Genomic DNA, 20,829 nt, shown 5'->3' on the forward strand with positions numbered 1-20,829 from the left:
CAGCATCAAGCAGGATTTTTCATTATCTATAGGAGTTAATTAATAATGCCATTTGGCACAGTTAGAAGTGCAGAAAATAGTACAGAAAGAATGCTTTGCTTTCCTTTTGCTTTTAAAGGCTGTTCATGCTTACTAAGGAATACACTTGTAGAAGGATCATGTGCTTGGAAATTAGCTGGGATTCATTGTACTACTGCTTGGCCAGAAATAGCCCCTGCAGGATAGAACATAATGCTAGTCAACTGCAAGGAGGAATTTGAACATAAACTTTGGACAGGTTGATAATCACAGGAGCTGGCTGATTTTCCTAATGGCACTATTTGTACCATAGGTTTTTTTTTTTGGTAGTTCCCATTTTCCTGAAAAATAAAACCACTTTCAAATAATTTTATTTATGTTTAGGCTAAAACAAAATAAAACTTTATTTTTCTCTTATGGGATGAGGTTAGGGATAGACTTATTAAGAAACAAACAACATAATGTGATTCATTATTATTGATATATTTGTTCAGTATTTTCACACCTCCTTACTCTCTCCCTGACCTTACACAATATTTCCTTAAGCTAAAATCTACAAACAGCTCTCGTTAAATAAAAATTTATTGCCCACTAGTTTGAGTAAAACTGGTATATTCAAGCTAGCTTTCATTAAAAATGCATGTTTACCAACTGCATTTAAGGAGAGCAAGTATATTTATTGTTGGGAAAAATTCTTGAAAGAAAAGCTATTTAAAAATCACCAATATTGAAGATAGTTTTAAAGAAGATTCCTGCATAGAACTTAATTTTGGAAAAAATGCTTCATTCAAGATACTTCATAAAAGTAATTTTAGGCATTCACTTTCAAACTTTATATAAAATACAGATTCTTGGAATGCATGCGTTGAAGAGAAATGTCTGGAAGTACAGCCTATAAACTGTAAATAATTTCCACAGGTTCTTCTGATTTACACCAAAGTCTAAGAACTAACAAGGTAAAAACAGAGTTAGGTTTTTGTCTAAATTTTATTTGAAATGCCATGAACCCTGTGGGAGTGAGTCACTATTCTCTTGGCAGTCATTTACATGATAGCAAGAATTTTCGAATAAAAGGAGAAGAAGAAAAGTGTAAAGAATGTAAATGAAAAAAAGACAGCAAAGAACTGTTTATATAGCAATTTTGAGTGGTGCTAATACTGTGTAACAATTTAATGGGAGATTACCAATTGATATTGTATGATATCTATATCAAAAATATACAGTATCTTTCAGAGTTCTCCATGTAAAAAGTCCATTGAATATTGAATGTTAAATGTGAAATTATGTATGGATTAACACCTCTACTTTTAGAATAAGTAAAGAAATATCAGTGACTTATTGAATTCCACTTGTGTATATGAATGTGTGTTTACTCTCATCCTTCTGGTACACTGGAATCAAATGGACAGCTGAAGTACTATTGCCCTGCTCCACCTCCAGACTAATTAAATCACAAAGCCTAGAGCTGAGGTCTAAAACTTTCACTATAGGTCCTCATGTATTGCTAATTTGGGTCTCTCTTTTAGGTAAGATGACCTTGCCATTGATTTTTAATGCTTGTGCAGGGAAAATTTGTCTTAAAGGCAGAGTTTGAATCCCTACATTAGTAAACCTGTCTTTGAAATCTGACTCTGATTAAGATGCTTAATAAATTTTTCTTACCACTATGTGACCAGAGAGAAGTACTTAATTTCTCTAGTAGGAACTGACATACTTTCGTTAACCAATCTTGATTAACAAGACTTTTATAAGTGGCTTAATTTTTCTATGGCAAATGATTTCAATTAATTTTGATGGAAAATATATAAAGTCTACAGTACCTTCTTCATCTGATAGATAAGGAAATTGAAGCTCAGAGAAGTGAAAACTTTACACCAACTAATACACGTTTGCGTATTGAATGGTTATGATATGCCGCATGCAGTGCATGATCTTTGACGCATTATCATGGGTGTGATTCGCATCATCACATGTGTGTTCCCTAGGGACTGTCTGTGGAACACCGGTCTGTCAAGAAGCTCTTGAGGAAAAACAAGATTGTGATCTAACAGGGATTTGGGAAATGCTGAGTAGTTTTCTACCTTGTTGGAAATTCTTGATCCATACCAAAAATTAAACACACTGACATATGCGGTTAAGGAAGGTTCAGTACGATGCTCTCAGAGTTAATCTTGAAAATCTTCCTTGAGAAACAATTACCAGCGGAACCATTTTGAAAAACAGTCCTTCAAGACAACCTTATGTTTTAGAAATGATGCTTCATATTTTTCAGAAATTATATGTTAGAAAACTAAGACTGAGAAATTCAGCAGCTTACCTATAGTCATTTCACAGGTGGCTATACTTGAAGCTAAGTTTGGATAGTTTAAAATTTCCTCTGATTCTAATGTCTATGAGTCTAGCTGTGGGCTCTGACATGTTTCTCTGTTAGTAAAGTTGAATTAAAATTGGTGAAAGAATCCAGTGTAATGCTGTATGTGAAAATATCATGAAAACTAGAAAACAGTATTAAACATCAGAATTAGGTAATATATAGTTTAAAGTAGTGTACAAATATTATGTTTTGTTGTTTTTTGTCTTTTTGAGACAGGGTCTTGCTATACAGTTCAAGCTGGCATTGAGCTCACTTTGTAGACCAGGCTGGTCTCAAACTCGCAACAATCCTCCTGCCTCAGCCTCCTGAGTGCTGGGATTACAGATGTGTACCACCATGCCAAGCTCACATGTTATTTTTTAAAGGGATCATTTCTCTATCTAAATCTCTAAACTTTTTAATGATGATCTCTATAAAAAGGCAAATTTTGTTAGTAATTATTGTACCTCTTTTTTTATACTTTTTCAATTACTTATGAAGTTTTTGGTAGCATTTTTGTCTATTGGATAATTTTGGAAAAATAAACTGAAGTAGTTTGGAATTTCTATATGCCAAAGCAGTAAAACATAAAACAAAATATAATGTAATATTTATCTCAAAACAAATTTGAACTCTTACTGGAAACAAAAAGTAGGTTGCTTCTACTTCAAGGATGGTAAATAAGCAGCAGTATAATTTATAGATACTTTCTTAAGAGGATATTTACTTAAAGAAGAAGGTAATACTGAAAAACAATTAGGAAAAGAATTAACTTTTCTGAACTTGCTCTACTTAAGAAATAGAGGGTTGACTGGAGAGATTTTGATTCAAAGCTGGAACCCACTTACAGCTAAGCAAGGAGAAGGAAATGCAACTTGGCAAATCCCTACTTCTGAGGGATGTATTTTAGGGGATCACTTAAGGTGGCAGGAGGTAATGCCATTAAGGAGAACAAAGACCAATTGATCACATATTGAGGAATGATGAAAGGCATCAACTTTCCTACTCACTATGAAGGGAAAACACCCCCAGAGGGACCAGCAGGCATTTTCTGTCACAGCAAATTCAATATGCAGTTGGTTTTCTGTGTCACCCAGTTGGGTTAGTGTGGGGATTACTTATAGCACTTCAAATGCAGGTGGAAAATGAATCTACGAGGATCTGTAATGAATGCATGTGGAAATTCTTTCCTGTATTTGTTTTCTCTGCCTTGCACTTCTCTTCAACACACTCGGAATGAATTAATAACAGTGATGGAGCCGCAGAGATGAGCGCGCAGTGGCTCAGTAAAGGTTGCTGCAAGAACAGCCACTCCATCCTGGCCAACTGGGAAGCAACGGAATAGCATTTTGTGCAAAGATGCTCATCAGTGCAAAGAGTGAGGGTGAGTAAGCAGTAAACACAGGAGGCTATCAATTAGTTCACAGCTTAGGACTTTTGAGAAATGGTGTATAGCTTGAAAAAATATCACAGTTCCTTAGAGTTCCTTCTACACCTATGGAAGATTGCTAAATTCTGTAAGTAACTACTGTTTGAGAGCTTGATGTTATTCATTTTTGCCCAGAAATCATTCTTGATTGTGTTTGGTTTCCATGAGTGGTGTTCAAGTTAGGTAATGCTCTTCTGCATTGATGCCAGAGGTTCGAGTTCAGTCACGATTCTCTGGATCCCGGTTTTTGAATCTTTAAGATGAAAAATGCTTTTGAGTCTTTGTGTAAATAATACATTTAAGTAGTGAATCAATTTGAATTAAAAATTAACATTGTTATGGAGTTCTGTGGCCTTATTGAATGTGTAAGGGCTTCAGGAAGTTTGAAATTTGTGAATCTAAGGAACATATGGGACAGACAGAAGGAAAGAAAGGGGGGCAAAGGTCACAAAGATGAAAAGAGGTGCACAGAATTAGCTTTTTTTTTTTATGCTTTGGACCGTTGAAAATATGATTTTCCTTTTTTCATGAGGAAAGAGTCCCTTATTTTTAATGCACGAAGATAGAATAAAGGTCACTATTTTAGACAGGATAGATTTCTACATATACATAAATAAGAATCTATTCCTCCTAATATGAGCCTGCTTCAACATATAGTGCATATTTCTCTCCAGCGCATTGACTTGGATGTCTAGGGTACCGTGTGTGAATTTTGCTAGAATAAAGGGATAGGGATTTATGGTTATGTGTGCTTACTGGAGACAGACATAACAACACTGATTAGAAGAAACAATTTCTACTGGGCATACATTTTTTCTTAAAAAAAAAAAAACTGATTATACAATATGAACTGAAGACTGTGTCCGAATCCCTTTCTCCTCTCGAATTAATTTGCCACATTCTAAGTCCGTAGATAAAGTAGTTCCGGAAGTGGAGTTGATTGGATGGGTTTGCTTACATTGCAGTCCATAAAAGAAACAAAAAGCCTTGCATGCAAAAGAAATGAGAAAAAAATATAGAAAAATGAATAAATCAAAAGCAAGAATGAGTGTTTAAATGAAAATTTAAATAAAATGAAGCTGGCCATTATGAGAAGCACATTAAATAAAGCATAATATATACAAACTTTTATTTTTCAAATTAGTTGCATAAAACAAGACACCTCAAGAGCAAATTGAAAGTTAAAGCAGGTCAGTCCATTCCCCTTATAATTAAAGGCAGTTTTGTAGAGTGTGGTTCATGAAAGGGGTGCTTAGTATTCACACAGTGGCTTTGCAAATCTGGGGAAGATTCTCACGAAGAAAACAGTTATAATAAATCATCCCCAGGTTTGGGTGAATAAGGATAGCTTCCACTTAAATGAATTTAGAGTCAGATTATTCATCAGAACCAGCCATATAATTTGCAGGGTGCAGCGTAAAATGAAAATGTGCGACTCCTTGTTAAAGATATCATGAAAAATTTCAAGTTAGAAACAACAGAGCATTAAACTGTCTCTGTTATTAATAGTCCATAGTCTCGAAATTTTAACAATATCTTTAAATTAAGTGATTGGCCTAACACATAGCAATGGCCAGGAACTTTGCCTTTTGTTTATTCTAGTATGATTATAATGGAATTGTCTTAAATCACACATATCTTTTCAAAAGAATCTAAGTTTCTGGTGTGAGTTCCTTTAAAAAATAAAAGAAGCAAATGTGGTTGACTGTTGTAATCATCCTATGATCCTAAATATAATTTTGAAAAATAAAGTCTCAAATATATTTTAGTGCTATTTTGTGTTGTTCATCATATTCCTGATAAAAATTGAGTAAATTATCCTTTTACCAATCACACCTTGAAAGAAGTAAATGCTCAATTTCAAAATACTACTTTTATGTTTACATATAAATTACTTTGTGTTAATACATGTGCTCAGAATCCACATGTTAAAGGGTAGATTCTTTTCCAATTTGGGATTTCCTTCTTTCTTGATATGTCTACAGTTTCCATCTTACAAGCAAATAACTATCAAGAAATTAACTGAATTTGGAATTTCTGCACTGTTGTTCCAAATAGTGCTAATTGGATTTAGTGTTTAGGCTTTTCCTTCCCCTCATTAATAAATGATGGCACTACAGGGCTGGCAGCACCTGGCAGGGATTCAATAGCTCTTTGCTCTAACTCAAAAGTGGCTCTTCTAGGCATCTAATTCAATGGACTGTTACCAAAAAAGAACAAACATCCTTAAAAGCCTCAAATTTAAGACAGATAATTCAAACTAAAACCACCCAGTCTTAGAAAGAGATGACTCACCTGCTCTATGTCATTGTTCTTCCGTGATTTGTAAATAAATTCTCCAATGGCTACAAATATAGAAAGGACCAGTCCAGCAGCCAGGACAATGAAGATACCCCCAATATTTTCTACTCCCAGGGCACTGGCCTCTTTGCTGTCTTCTTCAGGGCAGCCGTTTCCCCGCCACCATTTCTCTTTCATCATGTGCAACTTCCCCTCTTCTTGTAGTTGAAGAATAGCAATTGTAATTTTATCCCGGTAAGGAGAGCCTGGAAAGGTCATTTGGATAGTGATCATCAAAACATTGAAGAAGACATCAGTATGTTTTATTATCTTTTTGGTAAATGCTATAAGGTTACTGTGAAACCCCAGCCCACTAACTGACTAGCCAAGGACAGGAAAGACCAATCTTATACACTGAAGACTAAATAATTAGAAAGAGGAAAGCTGACCTGCTGAGATTCACTTTGGAGCAGACTGTTTTCTCCTCATCGAATTAGAAAGGCTGAGCTACAAATTCAGACGTACTTCTGGGTCTGGTAAGTTCTTCACAAATCTCAAGATTTCATCATTTAGATTATTAATACTTTTTTTTCAGGGTTTTCTGTCCCCTCAGATTGTGACTGAGTTGGGCCATTTCCTCTTCTTTGCAAGGGAGTACCTGATTAGATATTTCCTCGTCTCCTTTACAGTTCAGTGTGGTCATGTGACTGAGTCCCAGCTAATGAGATTTAAAGTTATGCATGGCATTTTGCTCTTGTGTCATAAATCTTTCTAAAATGATTTTTGGGGGCTCTCTTTCCCCAAATACACAGCAAGAAGACTGAGACTTCAAGTTATCAGGCATGGTGGAACTACAAAATAGAAGGAACTTGGGTCCTCAGGTGACAACATGAGACAGAGCTTCTCTTTTAATCTACACTGAACTGTGGCACTGTCAAAGAATAACCATTTATTCTGCAAGCCACTGAAAATTTGCAGATGTTGGTTATAGCTGTTTATTCATGCTGACCTATGTAGCTGTAAACTTAAGAGGAGGTTTTGAATAATTCAAAGGTCCTAGAAAATTCAGTTTTGTTGAGAAAATTTGCAAGGATTTTATTGATGATATTCATGCTCTATTTCGTAGTAATGTGGATGAACATTTAATTATGTAAGTGTTAGAGATATTAACATCTATTTGTGGGTTTAGCTTCTCAATACTGATTTTCTGTATTAATCAATGTAAAGGAAGGGACAAAATAAGGTACTTCAACTCAATTTCTCCTTGGGTGATAAAAATGTTTGCTAGCATTTCTTTTACTCAGTAGGAAAATAGCAACCATATACCCTGGTTGTCTTGGCTTAGACCTTTTAGAGCATTTCTTGTTTGAAGCAATTGAAAAATTAGACATTTGAGGACAAGAAGAAATCCTGGGAATCACATAGTCCAGTACATTAGCAACAAGATGGAAAAAACTTTAACTATGAAAATATGAATGAAACTAATATTTACTGATAGAACCAAGAATCAAACTCAGTTCTCCTTACTTCTTATTTCTCAGTATTATTCCCAGGAAAATGATCCCACCCCACCCCTCCCCATCCCCACATATTCCTGGTGTTCTATGGCATGGTTGAAGTTTAAAAGGTGGAAGTTTAACGTTAGTGGCAACTGTCATTTCTTTCTTCCTAAGATGTCTTAAAAAATAATTGTCAGCACTCAAAATCAAGATTAAGAGAAGAACACGATGCTTTGGAGAGAGATTGGCTTGCCATTAAGAATATAGATTTTTGGTGAGAAAATGGGGCTTGGAAGTCAAATTAGAAGGTATTGGCTGTTTGCTTAAACATCCCAAGAGTGATGGTAGTGTTAAAATTAGCACCATTTAACACACTCATAGGACTGAGCAGTTATGGAGCACTTTGCTTTCAAGTATATGAAAGTGCTTTGCAGAGTGCAGCAATAGCTCTTATGGTCGTGGTTGCAGCAGTGATGATGGTGCTATACCCAGCGGGCCCTCAATGAATGCTGACTGATGCTTTCCTTCTGCCTTCAGGGTGCACAAGACCTAAAGCGTTTCAGACAGATGGAGATCCAACTCCTGTTTAAAGTTGGTCTCTAAGGAAGGTAATTTCCAGCCTCCCTGTAACCTGTTTAAACCTTAACTGCTCTCATCCTCTTGAAGTTTTATTTTAAATTCCTCAGGTGGCACATTTCCTAAGCTTCTGTCCTGAGAAGTAAAGTTTTCAATTTTGTGTTTTGATGGCACCAACTTTGTCTCTCTTCCACTGTGGCAGAGGAAGAGTTTAGAACCTTAAGAGACTCCATCCTGGCAAAGCCAGAGTGTGTAGAAATTTTTTATATCTACATATATTTTACTTTCAGGCTTTGTTGTTGTTCCCTTAATGGACTGGATGACATCAGAAGAGACCTATTAAAATCACCTGAAAATAATGTATGTATACATATGTGCACACACATATATATACATTTTTAATGTTGTCCATAATGTCCCATATATGTATCTCTCTTTCTACTTATATATCTATATCTATATCATCCATAGCTATCTATATCAATCTATATCTATCTTCCTGAATAGAACCTGATCATCCTTAAAGAGTCAGTTCATCACAGAAGAAGCATCTCACAAATTTTTCCAACCGCTGTATTCCCAATGGATATATTCTCTCTGAGGTCGGCCATCTGTTCCAATTACTCCTTCATTGTTTTTGGTTTAAAACCATGACAGGTTTAGAACTGTTATGACAAATTCCTAGAGTATATTTCTTTTTTGTCTAGGAAGGGAGGAAGGCTCTTTAACTTCGAAATTTGTTATGGCTAAGGTTGGCAAAAAAAAGAATAATGGGTTAAATTAGATCTTTCCTTATTTTATATGTAACATGAACTGTATACTGTATATATGCTATATATATATATATTGGTTTAGTTACATACATACACAAATGTGGTGCTACTCATTTCAGAGTCAGTCTCCTTCACATGAAGGTGAGCAGTGATCTTCAGAGGGCTTCATTATTTCAGCATTGTTGCAGAAAGGAGCCTGTTGGCTACTTCTCTACAGCACTAATCCCATGTTATCACCACACTATTAAAAATGTTGATAAAATCAGCAGTGACAAGACTTAAAGAAAATAGTTCCTCTGATCTGTCTAACCTGCCCCAGCCCCTTTATCTAAAATGAGGTAGTAAAGTTGGGTTAGAGGGAAAAGATGTTTTAAAGTCAAAAAAGTACACAATATCCTTTTGATCTCCAGTGATCCCCCTGAGGCCCATGAAGAATATGATGATTAGATCATAGGAGAGCATTCCACCTGGGGAAAATATACACTTCACTAACAATATTATTTTTAATCAGGAACAGTTTTTAAAAATAAAGGGACAAGAAGGTAAGTATAAATCTCCTAGCCTAGTGATGGTGAAACCTCTAGAGATTTAAGTGACAACCAGCTGTGGCATGTGTGCCATAGAGTCACCACCACTGTCCTAGCCTAGTTATTCTGCAGAAGACTTATTTAGAAGGTGTAAAGATAGCAGTAACATAAGGCATAAAGATAACAATAATAAAGTTAATTCCCTATAACACATAGTTCTAGCACTAGGCAGATAGTAGGGAGTCAAATTAGTTGTGCATTCATGGAAAATATAGAAGACAGTTGACCTTATTTGGTTGATTAAACTACTATTCATATAGGTGATATTAAACTGAGTAAAGGATACATTGTCTTTTTAAAAAATTAATTAGTTGCCAAATTAAAACACTAGGAAAGTTCATGTAAAACCTGAATGTGATTTTAGGTGGAAAAATAGAATACCTGACAAACTTGTTTTGAAACTCCCACGTGTCTACAACTAACTGACCAATAAGACTTCCTTTGGATAGGTCACATGCTTCCTCCTAGCCTAGTGGCCCCGTCCCTACCGCCTCTTACAGCATATACCAGCTTCATTCGCTTGTGGGATCTGTTGGTCTCTGTACATATTTTATTGTTGTTCATGGTAAAACTGGATAATTCCTTCCAAACAATAAAGTAATGTAAATATGCAGACCAGATCTACTTTGGGTGCTTAATATTGTGGCTTGAATCTAAGTATGATTTCTTCTGCTTGGATTAATGCAGTGGTTTGGATGACTCCTGATTTCGCTCCTTTGGACTCACTTGAGAAGAGCTAGTCGACCTTACACAATAACTTTATATAACGTAATTTTCTACAGCAAACAAAGCAATAGAGGAGTTTTTATATAAAGAGAATCAGCAACTGACCCTTGATTGTAGTACATTGTATGTGCTACTATTATGCAATAAGAAATTATTGTATGGGTGTGTATTTTTACAAGGCCATAACTTCCCTAGAGAAAGCAGTGCTACATAATTTTTTAAAAATAGAAATATTGGGAGGTTTTAGATAGTTATCATTTGTTAAGTCTAGCTTATTGTCTGAGAAAACTGTAACTATAATTTAATTTTTTATCCTTTTGCTTTTGACAGAGAGAGCTTTGCTTTCACACCTGCTGACATGGAACACTACCCCTCTAGATGCAGCATTGGCATCTACATGGAAAATTCATTTTCTTGTATTCTTGTATAACATTATAGAGAAAAAACGTAAGCATACAAATGTTGAAGAAAATACTATAAAGAGGATTAACAAAGAAAATATTCTCTTCAAAATATTTTTTGAGTTAAATAATGAAATCCATAGACTCTTAAATCATTACCTTGTGATTGAACTCGAAAGAAATAGTAGTTGAGAGTTTATTAGGTGAAATATCTGAGATTCTTCAGTTCAGACCATGCCTCTGACCTAGGTGGGCATTTCTCTTATTCATCAGTCTGCTGAAGGCATGGCAGATCTTCTCAAAGTATGGAATATTTGTAACTGTATTTCCCATCTTAGTTCTTTCTAACGCTGTAGCACACTTACCAATAGGTGTTCCCACTCCATAGCCTTTGGAGTCAATGAGGCCCCCGATCTGGGTGAGGTTGCAGTTTCTCTGCGTCACATACTCAATGCTGGTGGACTCCATCAGCAGGGCGTAGTCAGTGGTGAGCACTCTTTGGATCCCCTCATCACTGTTTTTCACCAGGGCGGTCTGCTGCCTACTGCTCATGAAAGCCCACATCTTCTCATAGGTGGATATCTTTGATTTCTGCAGATAGAAAAAAAAGCATACCCGCCAGCAGAAGAGTGCTGAAAAAAAACAGGGCCTAAAGCCACTCAACATCCCAGGGGTTCAAATAACAGGGGAGAAATTCTTTCTTCTGGAGATTGCTGTCCTGAGGACTTCAGTTTGGTAGCCCAAAGCACCCAATTCACCACAGAAAAGCACTTGGAGGCACTGAGGCAGCTACAGAGAAAAACGAGACCTTGATAGATTCACATAAGTCATTAGCTCAAGGTCTTTTCCTTGAATTCATCTAGGGCACAATGGATATTTGTGTCAATAATAGCGCTTGCCTAATGACCCTTGGCCACTTCAGAACAGGGCATCATGGCCCACTGAGCCCTGGGGTGGCTGGTTCACTCCAGACCTCTACTCATTTAGTCCACTTCCCTCAACAGTTTAGCTCCAGCAGGGGATGTGTTTTTGCTTTCAGGTATGTAAGTTTCTATACCTGACCAGCTTTCCTTCGCCAGGCACAAACCTGGGATAAATCACCTGTAGTCTCTGCTTCATTTATGGAAGAACTCCTGTTCACTCTTATCTTTTCTAAAAATCTAAATGCAAATTCTCTTTTCAAGTCAGTATTCAGACCAGAAAACTCTTCATACTTTTGAGCCTATAGTTTTTTTTCATTGTAATCATATTTTAGAAAATGAGGACTATATATTTCATTTTGAAGTGTTACATTTTTTTTCTTTTCTTTAACATTTTGATAGATTCAATGATAAAGTTTTTCTCTATATATGATATATAATATATGCATCTATACATATACAACATTACCTCATTATCTTCTTTATTGTGTTAAAATGTACTGCCTAAATGTTCATACTGCTTAGGTATGAATTTTCCATTCTCTTGAATAGTGACCTATGATTAAGCATTTTGCACTTTTCTATGTAATTTTCATACTGTTGTAAGTTTTTTCCTCTGAATTTCTCTTTATTTGCATCAATACTCTCCTCCATCTATTTCAAGGATAAAAGCCATTATCAGAATCATGGATAGTTTCAAGCTAACCCTTACCTAATCTCATATATATATATATTGCTCATACACATTACCCAGACTTCTTGGTAAGCACAGAATACATCATCCTAAAAGTGCAGAGAAGCTTGAAACGTGATTGGGGCTATAATCAAAGAATGGAATACCTGTGGAATCAGCTCTAACATGATTCTTTGTGTGCAACAATTCCAGGGGACTCATTCAATTTTTAATTCTATTTGAGACCTGGTTTAATTCTATAGGCTTCATGAGTTAGGGGAGGACAGATGGCTTTATTTTGGATTGTTAGGTGTTTAAGGAGCTCCCTGAGAGAGATCTTCTGAGACAAATAACAATTCAATAAACAAGTACCTTACAGATACTGGTATTTAATAGGATCCATTTGGAGGTGATTAGGCCCTTGAGAGGTTCTGCTCAACCCCGGAGACATCTACAAATTAAAACTCCTGTCTGTACAACAAAAGCATGCTTTGGGGGTCAGGGCTAATGTTCATTTGTTGTCTGATTTCAGCCTTGAAGAGTCTGATACTGCTAAACTCATAATAAAGAGCTGTTTGTACAAATGTGGGGAGGTCAAGCTGTCTTTGGAAGTAAATGTGCAGCTGGGAAAATGACTCCTTCATCAGGAAACTACCTTAAGGGAAAATAATTTTCTTTGAAGTATGAAATTTTAAAGTCGTCAGAGACGTTAGAAATAGATTCAAATTGCTACTTTTATAGAGAAGAAAATTTTGGTTGCAAAGGTTTGGAGACTTCAAAAATCACAAAGCAAGTTAATATCAGAGCTAATCCTGGACCTTAGGACTTGGTTCAATGTTGTTTCCACTGTACCATGCTGATTTTGGGAGAAGGCAGGTGTCTATAGAGCCAATATTCTTTTGATAATGATTTTAATCTTGTTTGGTTTACATGTGAAAATATAGCTTATATTCATAGGCTGCTATTGTCCCCAGAGGTATTTGCTAATTGGCCTCATGTTAATACAAAATAAGAATTAGCCTCCAAATTAAAAAAAAAAATCCATGAAACATTTATTTTCTCCATCGTATTTATATTATATTGAATAAGTACTGTAAAAAGAAAGCTGTTTTGGGGGTATAGGAAAACTGGGTACAAAAATTAAGTAGTGCAGTAATTTCCTCCATACTAAATAGACAAAGTGTGAGGAATCCTTTACAGCATCCAGGAAAGGGAAAGACAAGGAAAGGGGGTGCTAAGATTCAGCATGAGTCCTGCACAGCTGTTATTGGATCCCTATCAGGAATGGTTCTCAAATTTTCTCTGGTAAAATATTTTTATTTTCAGTCCTTGGTGCACCTATCTAGCTGCGGTCCTATGCCATCTGGCTAGTATGCAACTCATTCTACCTCTATTTGAGCATTCAACAGAACTCAAAGAGGTCTACACTTAAGGATATCAGAGATCTTGTATTTTGTACCACCACAATATGCAGTAGCTGCAAGATATCTGAACTCTTACTCAGTTTTTTTCTCTTATCTTATCAAAGTTTGACACCAAATTATGTCCTGACCAGGGTGTTCTTTATGCCACACTTTGAGTCCCATCGCTCCATGGAGCTGTGACCATTGTCCAACAGCATCCACTTCTAAATTTTTGGAGTACAAGTTTGTTCTGGATTCAGTGCTCCAAATTCCTAGAGGGGAAATCAAAGTGACATAGATCCCTTTGAAATGTAAAGGGTAGAACCTTCCCTCTAAGAAAACTGTTACTTGGTGGGAAAACTGTTACTTGATCAAATTGAAGATAGAGAAGCCATTATAAATTTTTTTTGATCCCTTGGTATTTTTGTTCTACCTTAATAATGGTAAGCATAATGCAAAGTAGAAAAGCAGCATTCTGTTTTTTTTTAAAGTTCTCTTTCATAATTTATAACATTTGTTACTGTGGAGCTCCACTGAAATATAGGCTAGTTGAGATACAAGAGAGCCTCGCATTCCACAAAGATCAAAATGAAGATGAGGAACAGAAATGTCTGTACATAGCTCAAGCATCTTAGGATACAGTGAGTTTTCCACCACTGAATATGTGCTAGGAGAACTTCATGCTTGGAAGGGTTTCTCTTAATGATCCTCTGATGCACTAGTTCTACTCTGTAATTCAGCCCCTTCATAAAATTCATTCAGATCTTGAGGTTAGGGACAAAAAGTGATACACAAAAGGTCCCAGCTGGTTAGCAAAAGAACAAGTACAGAAGTGAGGCTTTTTTCCTATTCACTCTTCAGTTCTGGGCACCATCATGCCATGATCAGTAACACTTATTTTTTGTTAGGTCAAAAAGTAGTGTTTTGGGGGTAAATGAGATATAACTTTTCCAGTGGATCTTTTTTCATTTTGAAGATAAAAATCATAGTAATTTTTAAAAATAGGATTATGCTTGATAGGAAATGATCGTAAATATTAAAAGAATAAGCTGACTGAATGACAGTGTTAAGTGTCAGTGTTTGTGTCCTTCTAAGTCTTCTAAATCAGTCTCAGCCTTTCTGCTGAACACCCTAAATAATACAAGGTATATTTAAAAGATGGAAGCAGTGACTGTCTCTCATTTCATTGAAGATGTCAAAAGTTAATTAGAATATTTGGAAAGTCCTCTGAGCTTCTTAGCAAAGCTTGCTAGAAATGAAAAAGCCTCCTTTATGAAATCTGAAATTATCCAGGAATTTCTTTTAATCCTCAAGAGCCACCAGGTATAGATAAATTCACTTTGCCTGTTTAAACCTGATTATGTGGCCACTGTGATGCTGATGAAACACTGTTGGCATAGAATAAGTATTTTTCATTGGAAATCTGTTAGAAGAAACTATCATGATAGCAGTGTAGATGACCATTATTTATTTCTCTCTTTTTTTCCCCCTGTAATACATACAAGCTAAATACTCACTGGGAATTGGTTTACAATGTGTCTGTGGGCAGTTAAAAACTAATTGAAAATAGCAGTAACAATTAGCACAGAGTGTTTATCGTGATCTGAGTATTATTCTGAACCCTTTGCATATATCTTAATTTACTTAATCTTTGCTATGATCATATAAGAGAGCTATTGTTATTATGCATTACAGTTGCGGGAATAAAATCACATGAAAAAATGATAAAGCCAAGATTTAACTCTAGTAATCTTGTTTTAGAGTCTGTTATTAACAAACAAGGAATCAGCTATTTGTTTTAATATATAGCATAAACTCATGAAATGAAGAATGCCTCAATCAAACTAACAAATTCTCTAAAGAAATAATTGAAGGTAGTAGGTATAGGACGTGTCTATGATAGTAAGAGCTATCACGATTCTTGTGCCCAGCCCGTAATGTAGGGAAACTATTCACATGACTTTTAACAGCTTACACTTGTTTAAATTTTAAACAGTGTCTCAGGATGGGTGACAGTCGGAATCTGGAAGAAAATGTGGCTCTTGTTCGTATTTTTTCTTCCCTTACAGAGTATTGTGCCTTCCACAGAGCTCCACTGCTTTCAACTGTGGGTTTCTGCCACAAAACACACAGTGTGTGCAAATTCTGGTATAATATGCTTTTAAGATTGATCCAACCTCCATTTATGGAAATCTTGCTAATGTTTCATTTTTATTCAGTTAAAAATACCTTATCATATTATTTTTCCAACCGTGTTATAGTGCTTCTGAAAATATAAATTCCTGTTATTCAGTACAATCAATAGCTGGCCAGTCTACTTCCGACCAATGTGTCTGAAGATTTTATATACAGATCTATATTTACATGTTTATTTTTATTTATATGTATAAAGCTACACACATACATACACACTGGGAGTAAATTACCTATATTTGTTCTTTGTTTCTTTATCAAAAGTAATCTTATCAATGTGATAAATGCATGCATGTTGAATAAGTGAAATGTCAAAACAATTACATTTTTACATCTCCAAGTTACTTTTACTTGAGGTAAGTTGTTCATCTACAAAAGCCCATAAAAATCAACCAAAGACAAAGAAAGCAGCTATTCAGAAATCCAAACTTGTGAAACAAATACATGGGACATGAATAGTACCTTAAAACAACTATTTTACCTAATAGATCACTAAAGATGTTACTTGACTCAATATTAAATGCATGATATTTCAAAATGTTTTAAATTATAACAATTGCTTTTAAAGAAAACTATTGCAAGAAACATTTTTCACATGGTGAAGGGCCCTGTCTTCCAAATACATATAGTATAATCATTAGAGTTGATTATGCTCATATTTTGAGCTGATAGAGAGTTATGACATTTGCAGATTCTCTAACATTTTAAAAATTTATGGATTCTGCTTAGAAAATTCCCTCAGTGGGATCTAGGCACCTTTGATAAAATAGTTTTTATGTTTTTCTCCTGTCTGGAGTTAGAAATTGGTTCATTACAGGCAATATATCAGTCTTTGAAAAAGGTTAACTTAAATTGACCTCATAGATTTCTTCACAGACAAATACATTTTAACCTGTAGAGACCTAACATTTTTTGACACTGATGGTAAAATCAGTTGGCTCTTTCAAACAGGAGCTAATAGCTTTATGAAAGAATGTCTTACTATGCACAGAAGTTTCTCTCATCCTATGCCTTCCTAAATGATTATTTCTGTCTGAAATCTGTCTCCTTATAATCGCTCATCCTTTCCGTTCCACCAGTACGGTGCTTAGGAACCTCCTTGAAATGTCTTTTGGGCTGCTGACAGCACCAACCACTCACTGGAAGGAGATTATAAAGGTTAGAGAGTCCCTTATTCCCACAGCTGGTCCAAAGTCCTTAGACCATGAAAGCCAGAAATGACAAGTCTGTTATGATTTTTTAAACCTATTTTATCCACGTCATTTTAGACTGAATCACAGTCTAATGTATGTAATCCTCTGGATTGAGTCTGGAAAGGTAGTGATTTGTTACAAGGCAAGATTCACTTGAGAAGTATTTCCTACAGTTGTACTTCACAGCCAGTTTGACTCATGAGGAATTCTGATGCTCATACTACTTCTTATCAACCCAGTTTATTATACTTGGCCACATGGTGTGTTGTACTTAACAGGCATGTATCCATCTTTTCTCCTCATTGCTACTCAGATTTTCAAGCCTTGCACAAAATTTTATGTTTTCCCCTCCTATCTTTTACAGTGCCAACTCAGTGATGGCATATTGGAGAACCTGAAAAAAATATAAATTGAGCTGAATTAAATTGAACAGCCTCACTCTGCTCCTCAGTTGAATTCTAAGGGTATCCTCTCCATCTGTTATGTACCTACCATCTGGGAAGTGGTTCTTCTGAAACTATAATGTGTATTCATAGCAAAAGCTTCCATACACTAGGATCTCTGCCTGACCAGGCCTCTGAATGTAGTCTTCGAGATTTTAGGTCCTGGCATTCCCTGTGGATTTTTCTGTCCATTGGCAGATGCTACACATTCCAGAGATTACTGACAACAAAGGAGCTGGACAAAAACCAAACTGGAGGGTTTGTAAATCTAGACAACTGGAAAAGTAGGACTCAGCCAATGGTAATACTTGATGAAGTTGATAATGATATATTGGTGTGACAGTAATATACCTTTTAAAATTGTTTGCAATTTCCAAGCAATTATGTAAGTATAATCTCTATTATTTAATCCTTAAAATAATGTATGAATTAGATATTAGCCTCAATTTGTATGCAGGAAACTCATGGTCCAGAGAGTTTAAGTAATTTGCCAAGGTTTGCACCACTAATTAGCAGTTGAGTGAGGATGTCTGGCTTTAGACCTGAGATCTGAAATACTTCATTGCAGACTTTAATTTATATCCCAGCATTTGATGTTGGTCATATCTCTTGAGAAGACTAGCTGATATTCCTAAACACTGAACTGTAGACTAACACCATTATCTTCTTTGAATAATGGTTCACAAAGAGCATGAGGAAATATTTTATTTTGGGCATCAAATAGTTCTTAGATTTTTTTTAAAGATAATCCTTTCTTCATTTAGAAAAAAAATACATGTTGCTACACTGTCACTGTGAGACCAAAATTTTTACTACTCCATTGTTCCATAAGGATAGTAGAATTACAAAGACAAAGAATGGAACTTTTGTACATTTCCTGATTCCTGTGAAAGACACAGAAAACCAGTAGTATCTTAAGTGTCCATTTATGAAAGGAAAAGTTATACTTGTATGTCACTTCTTTCAGTTTTCTTGAGTATACAGTGGAGAAATAGCTCACAACATGGGTCCTAGGGAATCTGTTCCCAAGTTATGCCCACATAAGCATGAGCTAACTTCTGTGTTTCTGTCCCCTAAGGTTCTGGCAGTGGTTCCACAGGAACAGGAGGGCAGGGAAGGCCTCTAACATTTAGACTTTTGAATCAGTTGAAAGGACCAAGCATCTCATCAGCAAAGAAGAGGGAAACCAATACAGTTAATACTGAATTATAAGTTAGTTTTATCCCAGGTAGCAATAAAAATGTTTATTGAAAAATTCCCCTACATTGCTCTGAAGTTCTGAATTATGAATATTCTGATATATAAACAGAATCTAGGAAGTAACTGAAGACTTGATAATGAGGGAAAAATGATTCCCTAATACCCAGAAAGGAATTTCTTAAGACAACTCCAACAGCACCTGAGTGGCTGATGAAATACTATGTCTTTTTCTAATCTTGCCCTGTGAATTGTCTTCTGGTGACTGGCACCCTCTGATGAAATAGTCTATCATATTATCCTCGGTGCTTAAGACTTTGAGAGGCATTGCTGATGAACCTGTAATAATTAAACTTACACTGTTTAATAAGTATCATGAGCTATGACTTTGGACACAAAATATAGATTTGTTATTTTCTTTATAGGCAGTACCAGCTAGAATCCTGGGGTGTCCATTTAAAATTCTGTAAAATTTAGTTTATGATTCCATCCTAGTGTTTTGGTATAAATAGTCTTTGATGATCACTGTAGGTGCTGCACATGTAAATGACTCCATGTTGGAAAGGAGAGATTGCGTCCTCTGTCTCAGACATGTACTGCTTGATCCCAACGCTGCTTAAAATATTTTAGTTTATCTCTTTTGCCTTCCCTGAATTCAGACAATGGGTAGTGGAACTTAACTGAAACTATTTTTAAAACAAATTTTGTGGGATTTTTCATGTTGAGAGTTGAATACCAGTATTCTGAAATCTAAGGTATCATGCTGTTTGTAAGAAGAGCAAATTCTAGGAGAAAAAAGTCAATGGATTTTGATGGAAATTTTTGTGAGCAATTTCAGGACAGTCCTTCTGAGGAAACACTTCACTCAAAGTACGGCTTTGCTTGTGGTGTAGAGATGAAACGTAAGGGCCTAATGTGTTGTGTTTCTTCATGGATTTTGGTAATAACTCTGACCACCTCAATGACCTATTATTTAGTTGTAAAATTACTTAAAATTAGCTTGAAGGAGAAGGAGTAGGTTGCTGCCATTGGGGGTGCTGCCAAAGAGAACAAACGCATCACGGCACTGTGTGCAACAAGGACATGTTTCTTATTAGAAGATTCCTCATGATCAGTGGGGATGGGTGGGCCCTGTTTGAAGAAATGGCTTCTCCTGTAACAACTAGGCAGACTTGCCAGGTTAAATTAGGCACATACAGCTTTCCTTATTCATGATACAGCCCAAAGGCAGTCATTGCTTTTATTTCAGAGCAAGAGGAAGAAGGGAGATCAGGATGACATATCAAAGGTGAAACAGTTATGTGGAGACAGCACAGGACTGAGTCCTGCTTGATTCTAAGGGTAAAACCACCCTGAGAACTGAAAAGCACAGGCATTTCTTACCCTGGAGAAATAATCCAGCTTAAGAACCCTGAGTGTGTATCCTTCTGAAGCTTTCTGACAGCTTGCCTCCCTCAAGGGGAGAGCTAAATCCGATTTAGTCCTTGTTCGCTTTTTGCAAATAAATGCCTTCTTGATAGAGTTGCTGGGCTGCAAGCTAACTTGTAAACCAAGTACCTGGCAGCAGTACTCTTCCTGAGAAGGTCTGTGTATCCATCCACCTCTCACTTCTGCTCTCTCTGTCTCTCTGCCTCTCTCTGTCTGTTTCTCTTTATCCCTCTTTTCTGTGTCATTGATTTGTGTCTTTGTTTATTTACTGATGCCATGTCTTTCTGAGTGCCTACTATATGCCAGGCACTGTTTTAAATTCTGGTGTTGTAATGGTAAACAAAGCCGACCACTCTGTACCCTTGGGAAGCTAACTTTATAGAACTCTATTGAAATTGACTGTGTCTTGGCTCTTTCATTATGAGCTTTGTGACTTTGAGGCAAGTCACTCACCCTATCTGTGCCTCATTCCACTCATTATGTAATAGGGACGACATTAGTACTCTCCTCAGTTGGCCTTTATAAGGTTCAAGAAAGACAGCATGTGTTAAACATTTAGAAATAGAGTGTGCAGCTGAGGGTTAGTGCTGTGTCTGCTGTTATTTTCATTGGTTTACCACATTTACTAATATCAGAGAGTTTTAAGCAGGGTAGAATGGTGCACATCTATAATCCTAGCATTCTGGGAGCCTGAGAAAGGAGGATTGCAAGTTTAAACCCAGCCTGGACAATTTAGC

General features: G+C 36.0%; 1 protein-coding gene across 2 annotated transcripts in view; it reads right to left on the bottom strand.

The window, feature by feature from the left end:
- Grik1 (glutamate receptor, ionotropic, kainate 1) overlaps positions 1–20,829 on the bottom strand; it is a 409,294-nt gene that overhangs the window by 10,613 nt on the left and 377,852 nt on the right. For both annotated transcript variants that reach the window (XM_005375622.2, XM_005375621.2), the window contains exons 14-15: positions 11,008–11,233; positions 6,096–6,346 (exon numbers count right to left, since the gene is read on the bottom strand). In XM_005375622.2, coding sequence (XP_005375679.1) covers positions 6,096–6,346; positions 11,008–11,233 — 477 coding nt within the window. The remainder of the gene's footprint in view (positions 1–6,095; positions 6,347–11,007; positions 11,234–20,829) is intronic.

This window comes from Chinchilla lanigera, unplaced genomic scaffold (genome assembly GCF_000276665.1).
Source record: "Chinchilla lanigera isolate Chin_1 unplaced genomic scaffold, ChiLan1.0 scaffold00006, whole genome shotgun sequence".
In the NCBI taxonomy this organism is placed as follows: Eukaryota; Metazoa; Chordata; class Mammalia; order Rodentia; family Chinchillidae; genus Chinchilla; species Chinchilla lanigera.